The 14,980-nt window shown below is 41.3% G+C and overlaps 1 protein-coding gene across 1 annotated transcript; it reads left to right on the forward strand.

The window, feature by feature from the left end:
- Positions 1-1,040: 1,040 nt before the first annotated feature.
- slc27a6 (solute carrier family 27 member 6) lies at positions 1,041-14,224 on the forward strand. Its single transcript, XM_084486954.1, has 10 exons — positions 1,041-1,671; positions 2,674-2,886; positions 4,148-4,306; positions 5,726-5,850; positions 7,089-7,283; positions 10,199-10,289; positions 11,109-11,307; positions 11,641-11,738; positions 12,042-12,172; positions 13,026-14,224. Exons 1-10 carry the CDS (start codon positions 1,185-1,187, stop codon positions 13,200-13,202), a joined length of 1,875 nt encoding a protein of 624 aa, XP_084343080.1. The 5' UTR covers positions 1,041-1,184; the 3' UTR covers positions 13,203-14,224.
- The last annotated feature ends 756 nt before the right edge of the window (positions 14,225-14,980 follow it).

Below are 14,980 nucleotides of genomic sequence, written 5' to 3' on the forward strand. Positions count from 1 at the left end.
GCGCTAGAGTACAGCTGTTTGAATTTACCATTTGCAACCAGAGATCTCAGCACATACAATGCATAGAAAATATCTACATGAGCTTCATCCTCGATAGTAGGCTAGTCCTTAATTAGCCTACAGCTAATATGATTTTGGAATAAACGATATCGTTGACTATGGTTGACAATGTGTAATTCAAATTAAAAAATAAACTACTACACATTACCCATTGCAGCCTATTCATGCTGGAGTCACTGACATCACGACCAGCCACCCTCCCCACCAACCATGTCATCAAATAGCCAGCCAACTGTCTTGATATAATTTAGACTACAGCTGTTTTTTTAAACGTGTGGTACCAAGGGTGGTACGCAATGGCACGTGGGTTTTTTTTTTCTCGAAATAGACACATTTACAATAATAGAAAAATATATAGATAATAAAAAAGACAAAAGCATTGTAAATATTGTTCAGTAAACATAGTATAGTAATAATAAGCATATTATAGTAACAATATGCTTATTATTATTATTTCCAAAATAGTGTCACTGTGTGCCTTAAAGTTGTCCATTGGTTTCCATTGATCTTTTGTGTTCATGTGTGTCTGCTAAATAAACGGACTGGGTGCCTGAGCAGCGTGTCTTTCCACTTTATCCTACTGACCATGATCTTGAAGTAGCCTACGTAAGTAGTATTGTGTATAAAGGGGCGTTGGCCCTCTGCATCTGTATTTATTCATATTTTTTTACTTTTAGCATTTGCATATGAGTTTGTCTTGAAGAAAAATGAAGGACTGAATGAAACTGGGAACTCCTGTACTAGACTATATAGAACTATTTATGCCGTAAACCTCGTTTATGAAACGTAGAGCTGAGGCCATGTGGTCGTGCGCTTTACAATAAGGGCGTGGTCTAACACGTATTTTTCTCTATGGGCTCTGGTATTTTCAAAACTCCAAGGCGGGCTCAATCACACAGAAGATCCTCCCCCTTTAGTTGTACAACGAGTCACATGACTCCATTGGCGACCCTTTTCACCAGGTTGACATTACACAAGCTGCTTGTCACTCGCTTGGCACAGTCGGCCTCTTTTACAATGTGGTCATCACCTTCCTAGTCCGGGCTGTGAGCCATCTCACATTTAATGTCCCACTTCGCTTCACTTTTCCAAAAGCATCTCGAGGAGTCGTCCGGGAGGTCATCATGTATTCCATCCAGGAGTGGCTCTCAGCTGTTGCTGCGGGGCTTTTTGCCCTGCATGTGCTGCAGAGGCTGTTTTTCCCCTACTTCTGGAAGGATGTTACCTTTCTGTGGAAGATCATCACGTACGGCATAAAACTGGAGCTTTGCAAACTGACCTCCAAGGTGGTGACTGTGGTGGACACGTTTGTGGAACAGGCACAGCGTATCCCGGACAAAGCTTTCCTTATTTACGAGGGAGTGGTACACACGTACCGAGACATTGATGAGCGCAGCAACAGAGTGGCCAACGTGTTCCTGAAGCAGGGGACCTTGAAGAAGGGGGACTGCGTGGTGCTCCTCATGAACAACGAGCCCGACTTCGTCTCGGTGTGGTTCGGCCTGGCCAAGCTGGGATGCGCCGTCGCCTTTCTGAACACAAACATCAAGTCCAAGTCGTTGCTGCATTGTTTTAACTGCTGTGGGGCCAAGACCCTTGTTGTGGGCGCAGGTAACACTCTCATATATAGCTCATTGTCTTGTTTATTTGGCTGCACTATGTCCCAACAGCAAAGACCATCATTCCAAAGGAAACTGCCACTTGTTTTCTTTTGTCCACAAGTGCATGACAACCCGACCACTGGGGCGCTGTCAGAGATGGTTGGATAACACCTAGAGATCGAGCATGATAACATTGTCAACATTGAAGCTTATAGTAACTGGAAATTGCTTCAGATTATTATTATGACTAGTTGGGATACGTTTTCTACTTAAATCGTTACTCGGGCGACATAAAGCTCCTTACTGTCATATGCAGCCGTTTTCTTAAACTGTGCCTGAAATAGATATCTAACATCAGCACATAACAATAGGTTTACTTAACAACGTAGCCGTAGGCTACCTAAACCGGGATCCATAAAGAAACGTCTTTACTACTAGGTAGTATTATCTTACTAATTAAAAGAGGTGACCAACAACTATACATTTTATTTTATAATCCTTAAACATTTTTTTATTTGAGTAATTTGTAGAAGGTAAGTTTACATTCCCCATTCATTTAAAAGTGATCTGTTCAGCAGCTCTAACTCAATTTAACTTAAACGGCAGTCAACAAATAATGACCTTTACTTGGTTGAAAAGCATCCAATATTAATGTGTGTTTGCCTTTTGGACTTTAATAGATCTTCAATAGCAGAACTTCCACTGTACTATCGAGTTCAGTGACTAGGCCAAAAACTAGGCCAACATCTCATGTTCTGTCCTTTATTATCTGCTTTATTGTCCTATGACTTATCTGCAAATCAACAGTGATACCACATTTGACAAAAAAAACATCATCCCACACAATTTTAAGAGATGCTTAAATAGGTCTCCCGTTGTGTGCATGTGTCATGTCCACAAAAATTGCAATTCTAACATTTTATTGATATTTAGTTTTGTATTTTGTCTTGTTGCAAAAAGACTCATAGCATGTGATGTAATGACATTTTTGGGATTCATCCTTGCAACCCAGACCTGATAGCATGCCTGGATGACATTCTACCCAGCCTCCGTGAGGATAACATTGATGTGTGGGTGATGAAGAGAGAGAATGGAGGCGACACCCAAGTCCACACCCTGCTAGACCAGATTGATTGTGCCCCGGCCCGGCCCGTTCCAGCCAGTCTGCGTGCCGCCACCTCCCTCAAGACCCCCATCCTGTACATCTTCACCTCTGGGACCACCGGTGAGCAGAGCCATGCATCTCCCCAAACACTAGAAAGCTGAAGTGGGATTCTGTTGAACATCACACACACGCACGCTCACTCACTCACTCACTCACTCACTCACTCACGCACTCACACACAGGAAATTCAATCAATCAATCAATTTATGATTTTGAAATGGTCTCAGAACACTTAAAAACAGATTACACTCCATAGTGTGTAATCTGTTGTTGTTGTCCTACGTCATTATAAGTCAAATTGGTATGTGAACCTTTCAACCTTTCAGTCAAAAACCCTAACTACTAGACTATCCTTACCCCCATATTCTTTATTGAGTTATGTTGTTAGATGTTTATAACACCTTACCATTCAACCTGTATTTAGTATTTTCTGGTCATTTTGAAGAACATAGTGTCAGCTGTGGTATGGAGTGATGATAACAGAAATGGTCAGCCTGTAGTTTGGTAAACAACAGAAGGATGAGGCTGTGGATCTTCATCAAGGAAAAGGAGAAAGAGCAGCAGAAAGTAGAGATCAAAGCTAAAGATTGAGTCCTTCCTCATACCTAACCAGAGTGGGAACGTCCCCTTGCATGAGCCTGTGTATCCAGATTACCACGGCTCATTCAGTGGTAATGAGTGGCACGGGTTCAGAGTCAAAGGCTCCTAAAAACACCAACCAGTAGTTATAGTACCAATGTTGTAGATATTGCTACCGTTCGTTTCTTAATCCTTTAGGAAGCAGTGCACCACGCTACTGTCATGTATGTTGATGTGCGTCAAGTGTGTTACCTTACTTGGCTAATAAACTGATTCAGAGAGGAGGCTGGCCAGCACAGGATGGTTAGAGAGGAGGTTCATAAAGGTGATGTTCCCTTGCTAAACCAGGAAACACAACCAAGACACCACCAGTGGAACGCCAGTGAACAACAGTGTTTTCCCCACTTCTACTAAATAGGTCAAACGCAGGGGAACAACTTCCCCTCAGAGTATAACAGAGTTATTTATCGGGATCATTAGAAAAACATAGCAACAGGTTGTTGTGAAATTTCCCAGAGAAAAACCAAGAGTCTCATTCATAGGGGTTTTCAGAATTAGCTTTGGCCAAGCTTGAACTTTAATATACAAAAACAATACAATTAGTTATTTTAAAATAATATGCATACACAAAATGCACATTTTATGAAACAGTTTGAATAAGTACATGTGCATGAGCATGTAAAAGTCATTGTACTGGTTTCTATGTTTATTTACTCAATTTCAATCTGCCACAATGCCTCAGGGCTTCCCAAGGCTGCGGTGATCACCCACTTGCAGACGTTGAAGGCTGCTGCAGGCTTCTGGGCGTTTGGAGGAAGGGAGGATGACGTGGTGTACATACCTCTTCCTCTGTACCACAGCGCCGCCTCCATGATCGGGATCGGAGGAACCCTCCAGCTGGGTAGGTGACCCAGTCGAGTGCAGTGTCTCTGTGTAGGCCTTCTTAATCACAGTGAGGATCTCACAGCCCAGAGGGAAGAAACCTGGAGAGGCAACACAGAAGAGTGATCCCTCCTTCCAGGGATGGTTAGTGGATGGAGTGCAATAGGTGCCAAATGGGGCACATCTAATGATGGTGTTAAAAAGTTCAACAAAGGGTCAGTAAGATTATATTCTAGTAGATTGGTATTAACTTCAAGGTTTAGAAAGATAATGTGAGCTAATCTGTTTATCTGGCACACTTAAAGGATGTCGCTTTTAAACCCAATCCATGTGAAAAACGCTCGGTACAGTGAAATATCCCAGTGTTTGTGATAATCAATGTGACAACATGTGACATTATCTACTTACTATGTAATAATGTTCTGAAACAGCATGTTACGTCGCAGTGAGCTTAGCTTTAGGCTTTTCTATAATGTAATTACATGTGACATGCTGTTACAGGTAGTTACGTGTGTGTAATTACACTGTAACAAGGACACTAATATAATGTGTTACAATTTAGCGTTTATCCAGTTATTCCCATGGTCCACATGTTAAGATAGTGGGACAATGAATGGCTAGAAAAAGCCCGATAGAAGTACACAACCTGTGTTTGGTGCAGCTCATGTAATAATTACTGGTAGTTCTGTCTAATTCAACATTGAAAATGTTTCATTGCAATTACTAAGATTTAGAATTTTTTAGACAAATTTTGAGTAAATCAGTCCTGCATCGACTGGTTATTTCCTTCTGCGCATTGCAAATTTGCCAAATCCACAAGCCTATTAAATTGTACTTAGTCACTGAGTCGATTATTTTGCGAATAGGTACACTGTGTGCTCCTAAATCCTAAGACCCATAGCTAAAATCTCTAGTTAGTACTGAATCATGTCAATGGTCAATTGGCTTTTTGAAAGGGAACCTAGCCAATAATTCCAGTGCGGCTGGCCAACAAATCAGTCCCTCTGTGTACATATTCACTTCAATTACCGTCTTCATTAGCGGCTCTACCAGGAAGTGTTCATCTGCACGTACGCCAAACAACCCCCAACCCAACCCATCTTCATTCTTTGACCGGGATTCTTTTAGAAAATAACTTCATGTTCATGTACCATGTGTCTTTTTTTGCTGAAAATGATCAAACTAAAGGTAAAGGTGATTGTCCCCTCAGTCCTTGATTGTCAAAGATTAACTTCCTGAACATGATGTTCTTTAAATGTGGTGATCCCAAATGCTAAGGTTAATGGGGCACATCAGCATCCTGCTATATTTGCACTGGATATATACTGAGTGTAGGTTTATCTATAAAGTCTTCTATTTTGTGGCATCACTGTTGACACTATGCAAGTCAAGTTAATAAATGAAGCTCATGTTCTTGTTCGTATCCATTGTGCTCTAGGTGCAACTTGCATCTTGAAGAAGAAGTTCTCAGCCACCAAGTTCTGGAGTGACTGTAGGAAATATGACGTGACCATCTTCCAGTATATTGGCGAGCTCTGCCGGTACCTCTGCAACCAGCCCAAGGTAATGTCCTGTTGAATAATATCTCTCTTGTTAGAGTAGTTCTAGTTTCTAATCTTCAGGTCACATCTCACTCTCACACCTGTAAAAAAAAAAGGAACATTTACACAAGACGGATGTGAACAATGTGAATCTATCAAAGCCACTTCATTGCAATCTCTGACCATCGTGGATTTTCCCTCACAATTCAAAATTCCGATAACATTGTACAAAACTGTTTTCCGTGGTGGCAAGACAACTAGAGTCCTTGTATTGGCCTTTGCATCTACCCTCCCACTGAGGACACACACGCACCCACACGCACACGTGCACACACGCTGATCTCAAAGTCGCCTTTGTCCCCGTATCCCCTTGGTTACCCTCTCCCGTCAGAAGGGCTGGGAGGCTGGCCGGGCCACCGACCTCAGAGCTAATAGGGGAACCATCCAACATATTAAAGATACTTGTGCGCACTTAAAGGGACAGTAACTCCCCCAATACGGGTGCTCCCCCCATGTGCGCACTGAACTCTTGTGTAATGTGTCCGACGCGATCTTGTACAAACAGTCTTTGTTTGTGCGTGCTCGTGTGAGCATCAGTGCAAGAGCTAAATGACCCAATGCAGTGTGTACTTTATGTTCTCCACTACAGCAGTTGGATAACCAGAAGGACACACTTCTTGTTTTCAGTGCAGATTATTTGTGCGGCCCTTTATGGCTATTATATATTGCATATTTGTTGACATATTTCTATTCCTTAGAATACCTAACATCAAATCATTGTGTTGTAAACAGGTGTGTGTGTGTGTGTGTGTGTGTGTGTGTGTGTGTGTGTGTGTGTGTGTGTGTGTGTGTGTGTGTGTGTGTGTGTGTGTGTGTGTGTTTTGGTCTCTACTGAAAGGCAGCTTTGTTGAGACACATTCACTGTAGCCTTGTGGCTGTGTTCACACCCTTGTGTACGAGTGGCATTTCAGAGAGAGACACACTCACACACACACACTCTTTCTGTCTGGGATTAATAAACTACCATCTTATCTTAAGTGATAATGACATCACTTATTTTCATTTGGATTTATTTCAACTTTATATTTCATATGCATGCCCACTTTTCAGTCTTTTTTACCATTAGGCTCTGAGATAGCCCCAATAAAATGATGCACTATACATTTGATTTATTATACAAATGCTCTCTCTCTCTCTCTCTCTCTCTCTCTCTCTCTCTCTCTCTCTCTCTCTCTCTCTCTCTCTCTCTCTCTCTCTCAGGGGGAGGGGGAGAGGTCCCACAAGGTGCGGATGGGCGTGGGGAACGGGCTGCGGCCCGACGTGTGGCGGGACTTCCACGCCCGCTTCGGAGAGGTGCGCATGTGCGAGCTGTACGGCTCCACCGAGGGAAACCTCTGCTTCATGAACCACATCGGCAAGCTGGGGGTTGTGGGGCGCTCCAACTTCTTCTACAAGGTGAGGATATGGGACACCTGTCCAGGTGGTGGATCTCATTAAAACCTGTTCAGGTGCACATGGTACACCTGGATATCTTCACCTTTTCAGGTGGTATGTCTCAGTAACACCTGTTCTGGTACACCTGGTCACCTGGTACAACTGGAACATCTCGCGTGAACCTCGGGTGTGTACCTGTCCCAAGTACACCTGGACACCCGGTATAGCTCAAGTGTACCTGGTCGGGTACAGCTGTTTCTGTACACCTGGTCTGGTTCACCTGGTCAGGTCCCAAAGCCAAAACCCTGCATCACATGCATAAGTGTCTGTTAGACCAAACACCAGTGTACTACTAATGTTTTTGATGATAGTTGGTAGAAGTTTACAAGGTCACACATTAAAGGGGGGGTAAAACTCAGGTACTTTTTAATTAAAGAAATATTTGTTTATATAAACAAGGTTTCTTTATACACATGGCCATAAAGTGCGTCAGTCAGAAAATCAGACCGAACTAATTCACTCTCAAAGAGTGATTTATTTTACAAACAAAATATCATAGTAAGACTCATGATGACGAAAAATTTCATGACTCATTATTTTATTTTTTCCATGCCAAAAGAAGTATCCGATAGATGGAGTCTGAATAGACCTAACCATTGATGGACAACTAAAGGAAGTAGATTAAGGGTTTGCTCAGCAGTAAACCCCACTGTTAAACTAGTTGAACAGGCTCAACCCATGGTAAAAATCTGTTGAGAGTTTAGGATGCCCATGTCGTCCATCAGCATTTTTCTGTCCCGGATGAATACTTTTGTAATTTGTACCTGTCTTCTTCACTCAAAATTCCTGCATGGTGGCCCAGTTGTGTGTGCATTTAGTTATTTAGCATTTATATATACAGAGTTCATATATTATCTAAAATGTTGATTCTAATAGTCGCTGAAAGACCAAAGTCTAAAGCAATTACTTACCACAAACGTGACAGTGAGGTAGAAATGGTGCAACTTTCTAGGTTTGGCTACTGCCAGCTTCACTGTTTATATGCTGACCTTTAGTTGAAACTTTGAGAGGAAAAGGGTTACGCCTTTCAATAAGGGGACATTTATTAACCATTAACTAACAGTCAATGCAGTAATAAGCATTGTTGTATAGCATTAGCATAGGGGATTTGGTTAGGGTTAACCCTAACACTAATACATTAAAATAAATACATTGTTTTAATGTATAAATTAATACCTTAGTTAACATGACCAACATTAGCCTAGTGAGCATCACATTCAAAACAACTTTATTAATCCCTTTGGGGGAGATTAGTTACGACCCTTATTGTGAAGTGTTACCAGGCAAAGTGTTAAAACCCCATGACCTCTTTTCACTCCCTCCCTCTCGTCTCCCTCCACTGACTGTAGTCTCAGTCCTTGTATCTTTATAAGGCAAATGCATTCTATTGCCCCAGAAGTCCCAGCAGACCTTAACATGTATTAACATAACCTCAGTTCAATCTGCACTTAGCCCTACATATCGCAGTCAGACAACATTGCCCAACAGGAGGTAAGCTCAATGTTCCCTCCGTGGCCGGTGCATTGGGTTATCCCCAGTCATACATGCCGTTTTAGAACAGCTGCACTAAACTCCCAGGTGCCCTTAATGCCCAATCCTCAACAGTTAAGTCAACATCTACAGTCAAGGCAACACATGCATTCTCTCTCTGTGCCCCATACTCAAAGGGATCCAGTATATTTTATGGTACCAGGGCCATGCCCATTCACTTAGTATTCACTGAGTATTCAATTGAGATTATTCTTGCTTTAGATTGTTCGCCTTCCTTGAGCAGATTTTTTTTAATATAGTGCTGGTACAGTTTTGGGGAAGTCTGGTAATTATATGGTCACAATTCAGAGATCCAGACGTTATAGATATGAGCTTTGCTATTTTAAAGGTATGTTCTGCAATTTATTTTAGAAGCATTTTTTTGTGATTTGCTTGTATTATCTTGACATCCTGACAGGAATCAATAAATCCAATGCGCTAAAAAATGTAATTTACCCAGTCCAATAATAGAATTTTGGCCAAACAGAAGTGATTGGTTGGTTGGCTTACCTGTCAGTCTGCCTACCAGCAGTCTTACACAAGGCTAAGCAGAAAGCTAGCTAGCTAACCATGTGTTTTGGGGGAGGGGCTTTGGAGGGAGGCTGAAGGTAGGGGAGGGATTTCTTCAGCTCGAATTTTCTAATCTCTAGCTTAATCTGTCCAGTTCCTCCAAATTGCTTACCCTAGCTTTAAATAAACAATACTGTTTGAACACAAACAAATAATAAACAAATAAACAAATAATAACAAAATAATCTAAAATAATCACTACTAATAATTCAATTGAAAGGCTGGTTATTTAGTTAGTGAGATTTGATGACCTGACCACAGATTAGTTAGGCTAATATACTTTGTGGTCGAAGCAGGCATTATCCAACCACTCTACTGACTTCTTAAGAAGCCACATAATCAGTGGAGTCAAAGAGGTAGTAGTAGTAGGTAAGAGTTTAGGTAAGAGTTTAGGTTTAATCTGTTAATGCAGCTTTTCTTGAACTGGCTCAAAGTTCAATGACCCACAAAGGAACAAATATATGTAACCACATATGTCTTACATTATCTGTCTTTTATTTTCATCCATTTTTAACTTTTAATTTGTTCATCTTTGCATTGAGTGCTTATAGTACCGCAATAATTGAATTGTATTACCTGCTGAAGTGATATGAACCCCCCCTCCCCCACCAAAAACATATGTGCAATCAACAAGGACCAATTCAGAGGATCTAGAGAGGTAAAAAATAAGGTGTGGAGTATTTTAACCAATTATCCATTCCGCTGCTAAATTCAATCTGATGAAATGACTTAATTTGAAATTACATAATTTTGTTTATTATTTCCTGTGCTTGCAGCTCCTTTTCAAGTACGATCTGGTGAAGTACGACATGGTGAGAGAGGAGCCTGTGAAGGATGAGCGAGGCTTTTGTCAGCGAGTTAAAAAGGGTACGCGAAAAAACATTCACAGTATTTCCGGAGGACGGCGACTTAAACAATCATTGCCTAATTGCCTAATGTCTAATTGAGCCCAAATCAAAATCACCTCATTTTAAACATAATCCCATTCAGATTCAGAAATCAAGCACACAATTAAGTCAGGTACATTGTATTTGTATAACCCTTAATCACAGTGACAGTCTCAAAGGGCTTTACAGGCCCTGTATACTGTATATGACACCCCCATAGTATTATTATCTATGGAACTGGGAACAACTTCCATACAGGATCAGTTACCTCAATGGTCATCTTTATCATCAGTAATGCTAATCTCTAACCGTCCTCAAAAAAAAGTACTATTATTGTTCAATCTATATACTCTCATGTACCCTCCTACCACACCCCACCTAAGTGGTGGTTATCACACGCCACCTAAGGGCTATTCTGGGCTCCTCCGACTCTCGGCAACCAGGTAGATGTTGTAATAATCTGTTTATTTGAGACTTAGCAAGCTGTTCCAAATAGCAGGGGATGACTGATGACTGTCTGAGCTTCCCCTTTTGTGTGTGTGTGTGTGTGTGTGTGTGTGTGTGTGTGTGTGTGTGTGTGTGTGTGTGTGTGTGTGTGTGTGTGTGTGTGTGTGTGTGTGTGTGTGTGTGTGTGTGTGTGTGGGGGGGGTGATGGCTGCCCCAGAGTCTAATCAGTCTTGACCCGGGGCCAGCCATCCACCACACCCCATCCACACACACAGTCATCAATCTATAACACAGATCCATCTGTCTGTCAATGGTTTGGATTTTTATTTTGTCCCCCTTTTGGTGGTCTCAGGTGAGACGGGGCTCCTGCTGTCCAAGGTGAGTGCCACCAGCCCCTTCTTCGGCTACGCCGGCAGCAAACAGCTGACTGAGAGGAGGCTGCTGAGGAACGTGTTCTCCTCTGGGGACGCCTACTTCAACACAGGGGACCTGATGGCCGAAGACAAGGAGGACTTCATCTGCTTCAAAGACAGGGTCGGGGACACCTTTAGGTAAAGCCCGGAACGTCACCGTGATCTTACACTGAATCCACACTTCCGCCGTCCCCCACGTTGTGGAAAATCGGGTTGTCACTGAGAGACACATCACAGATCTTTGCAGGGCTGCCTGCCTTTGTACTGTTAACGTGTACACAAATCGGGAGAGAGAAACAGAAGACGGAATCTGCGCCATTGAAAATAATTTGGTAAAAGCCATATATCCATGTAATGAAGAAATCGCTAAAACGTAATGATTCCTCTCCCTAGTACGGTAGTTGTTTGATAATGAAAACCCATTCATACTGGAAATCCCTCGTCTGACCTGGGCTTATTGGGTCCTTTCAGGTGGAAGGGTGAGAATGTGGCTACGACCGAGGTGACGGAGACCCTGGGGCTGGTGGGCTTCATTCAGGAAGCCAATGTGTACGGGGTGGAGGTTCCAGGTGGGTGTTTGTGGGTGTGTGTGGGTGGGTGTGTGGGTGAGTGCATGTGTCAGGGTGGATTGGTCGACATGTGTGTACGTGCTATTTATTATTGGTAAATTGTTTGTTGATCTACCAATATGAATGAAGATTCTAAATATTATAAATTACAATGAAAATGTGTACATTTGGATTCATATATTTTATTATAGTGTTCGGATATATTATGTGCATATACGTAAAATATGTTGTGTTTTAGTTGTTGTGACAAATCATGGGGAATACTTCAATTCCATTTAAAATCTTTCACTTTTTGTCCTCTAGGCCACGAGGGAAGAGCGGGGATGGCTGCTGTCATCGTGAGGCTGGGCCACGAGTTTGACGGGAAGGCCTTATTCGAGCGTGTTGTAACAGATCTCCCAGCTTACGCTCGACCCGTCTTCATAAGGATTCAGGTAAGACCTCAGCTGTAAAACCTGACATGACTCTGGACAGCCAACCCTAGCACTCCTCGTCAAAATAAATTCATAACTATTTGAATGTACCGTACCTTGGAAATGTAACGATTAGCTGAAGCCCCCTAACCCTTACAAAGGGGCGGTTAACGGTCTACCTTTTCCTATTTCCTAAGTCTGGATCTATTCTATAATCACAAATAATCTGGATTTCTTCTTCACACAGAAAGTCTGGATCTCTTCATAAATCACATGAAGTCTGGATCTCTTGTGATGTCACAGAGAGTCTGGATCTCTTGTTATGTCACAAAGAGACTGGATCTCTTGTGATGTCACAGAGAGTCTGGATCTCTTGTGATGTCACAGAGAGTCTGGATCCCTTGTGATGTCACAGAGAGTCTGGATCTCTTGTGATGTCACAGAGAGTCTGGATCTCTTGTGATGTCACAGAGAGTCTGGATCTCTTCATAAATCACATAAAGTCTGGATCTCTCCTTAAGTCACAGAGAGACACTCTTTTTATTCAATTAGGCATGTGTTGGTATAGGCTGATAATTATACATGTCTGACACTAATTAGAGAGGTATCCCTTGCATTACATTCATACATGCATTTTTCTATATCGAAAACAAATCATTGCACCCTGAAGAAAATCCTATTTATTTAGTCTGGACACTGTCCATGAAGACAGGGTTTGTCAATCACCAACTGATCTCTATCTATAACTAAGTTCTTGGTTGATGAGTTGAAACCAGATATTCCACCAGAAATGAACCGAAACTCAACACGACTGTCAAAACTAAACTCTGCTGGGTTGATTGACATTCTACAATTTTTTTTTTTCCCATTTCAGGAATTCATTGAAATCACCGGAACGTTTAAGCAGCAAAAGTTCCAACTGGTGCAGAGTGGCTTCAACCCGTCCACCATCTCGGAGCCTCTCTACTTTGTGGACTATCTACAGAAGAGCTACGGCCCCCTCACAGACAATGTCTACCAGAACATCTTGGCAGGGGTACAGAAGCTCTAGAGCCCTAGCTATGGCTCAACTGTCTCCGTCCCCATCTGTGGGTTCCACAGAAGTAATGGAAACAGAGTGTAAATTCTTCACAACGAATGGCCATTATGTACGCTGCGGTACAAGCAACCTGACAATCATGCTGATGTTAAGTGCATTGTTGTTTAACGTCATGGACACCTCTGTTCTGCACTTAAGAATTATAACGCATCTATTTATATTGGTCCCATTTATATTTCCAGATGAAACCTGATTCCTCAGAATACTATATTTACATGAATCCGAGATGTAACAATTGAGAAGATGGTCACAAAAATATTCCTGTCGGTGACCATCGAGAATTTCACATTTCTTCTGGTCACAAACGGAGGCTGAGGCATACATGCTAAGATTATATCATTAAAAAAATTATATCGTGATTAAACATTAAAAACTGCCTATTGGAACCTGGGATTCAACCCAACATTCTGCAGTTTTCTGCTCTATGTTGTGAAAATACTACTAACCTTGAATGTGATTCATTAATAGCATGATATTAAATAAGTCAAGCTGTTAATCAGTTTCAGCCTTACATGGCAGACTTCAGTTTACTTGACGATGATGACAAAACAAAATAAGAATGAAGGATATTAACTGTAGCTTTACTATTGTTGGTTTGAACGATAGAACGATGAACCAAAAGCTCTGTCTTGTCTGCCGAACACCACGCCTAACCTTCCACAAACAAAGTGCAAGATATGTGTTACTTTGCACCTGAATGTTTGAGCAAGGTTGGTAGGCTCAGCCGCATTGTAGCTGTGCTGTCTATAGTCTGTGATACAAGAGCGTCGTAAACCCAAAAGGACTTTCGCTGGTCAAGCAGACGTGAAGTAGAGCTATTTTCGCTCACTGTTAAAACTGAAATATGTACATTAAAGATACAAATTAATTATGCTTGCAGGGGTGCAGTTCAGCTGAGTAGGAAAACTGTTTTTTAAGATATGAGGCCTACAGTACATAAGAAGACTTCCCGGATTAAAAACATTATTAGAGTACTTGTCTCTCTGTCCACACCTTTGTCAGATAGCCTAGTTCATTCTATGCATTTGAAAAAAAGAAATTAGGCTGCTTAAAGTTCAACATGTATTCTTCTGACCATATTGAAAAACAATAAGGCATAGGAAATGTTTTATATCCAAGAGTTGAATGTAAATAACAACCACACTGTGCAAGCCAGAAAACATACACAGTAAATGCTATGCTTCTTATAGCATCACCACTCAGGTCTAGCTTTTCTCATTAATAATGCAATACTTAACTAATATTTCATACAGTTTTCATAGTTTAAACAGTGAATACTGTTCTTTTTGGATCTTCTAATATTGAGAGGATTGTAATGATGCACTTGAATTACTTTAAGTCTGTAAGAACGTATTTAATTGAGAGCTCTATGTTTGGTATGGGTGAGGATAATGGCGTGTCTATGTTGAAAAAGCCATGTTGAGGGTGATAATGTGTACATAAATAAAGCATTACGATATGTAAAAAGTATGAAGGAATGGATAGCCCAACATGAAAATCGTATGTAAATCATGTTTGGGTATCATTGTAAAAAGAATATCAATTTATTACACACGGTTTAAACATCATTTTATAATTTCTATGTGAGAATTTTTTGAAAAAACACTAATTTACTCTCAGAATGTGACAATTAAAAACATTGCTTAGTGGGCCTATTATATTTTAAACATTGTTATTTCACGATGTTATGATATTACTACATTTCCACCTTGTCATATAATGTGAATGTG

The sequence above is a fragment of the Micromesistius poutassou genome (assembly GCF_964030765.1).
Source record: "Micromesistius poutassou genome assembly, chromosome: 22".
Lineage (NCBI taxonomy): Eukaryota > Metazoa > Chordata > Actinopteri > Gadiformes > Gadidae > Micromesistius > Micromesistius poutassou.

Coding starts and splice junctions, on each gene's coding strand:
- slc27a6 (XM_084486954.1), top strand. CDS start 1,185: ATGTATTCCATCCAGGAGTGGCTCTCAGCTGTTGCTGCGGGGCTTTTT. Junction 7,284..10,198: donor GCTCCAACTTCTTCTACAAG/GTGAGGATATGG, acceptor CTGTGCTTGCAG/CTCCTTTTCAAGTACGATCT. Junction 11,308..11,640: donor AGGGTCGGGGACACCTTTAG/GTAAAGCCCGGA, acceptor GGGTCCTTTCAG/GTGGAAGGGTGAGAATGTGG.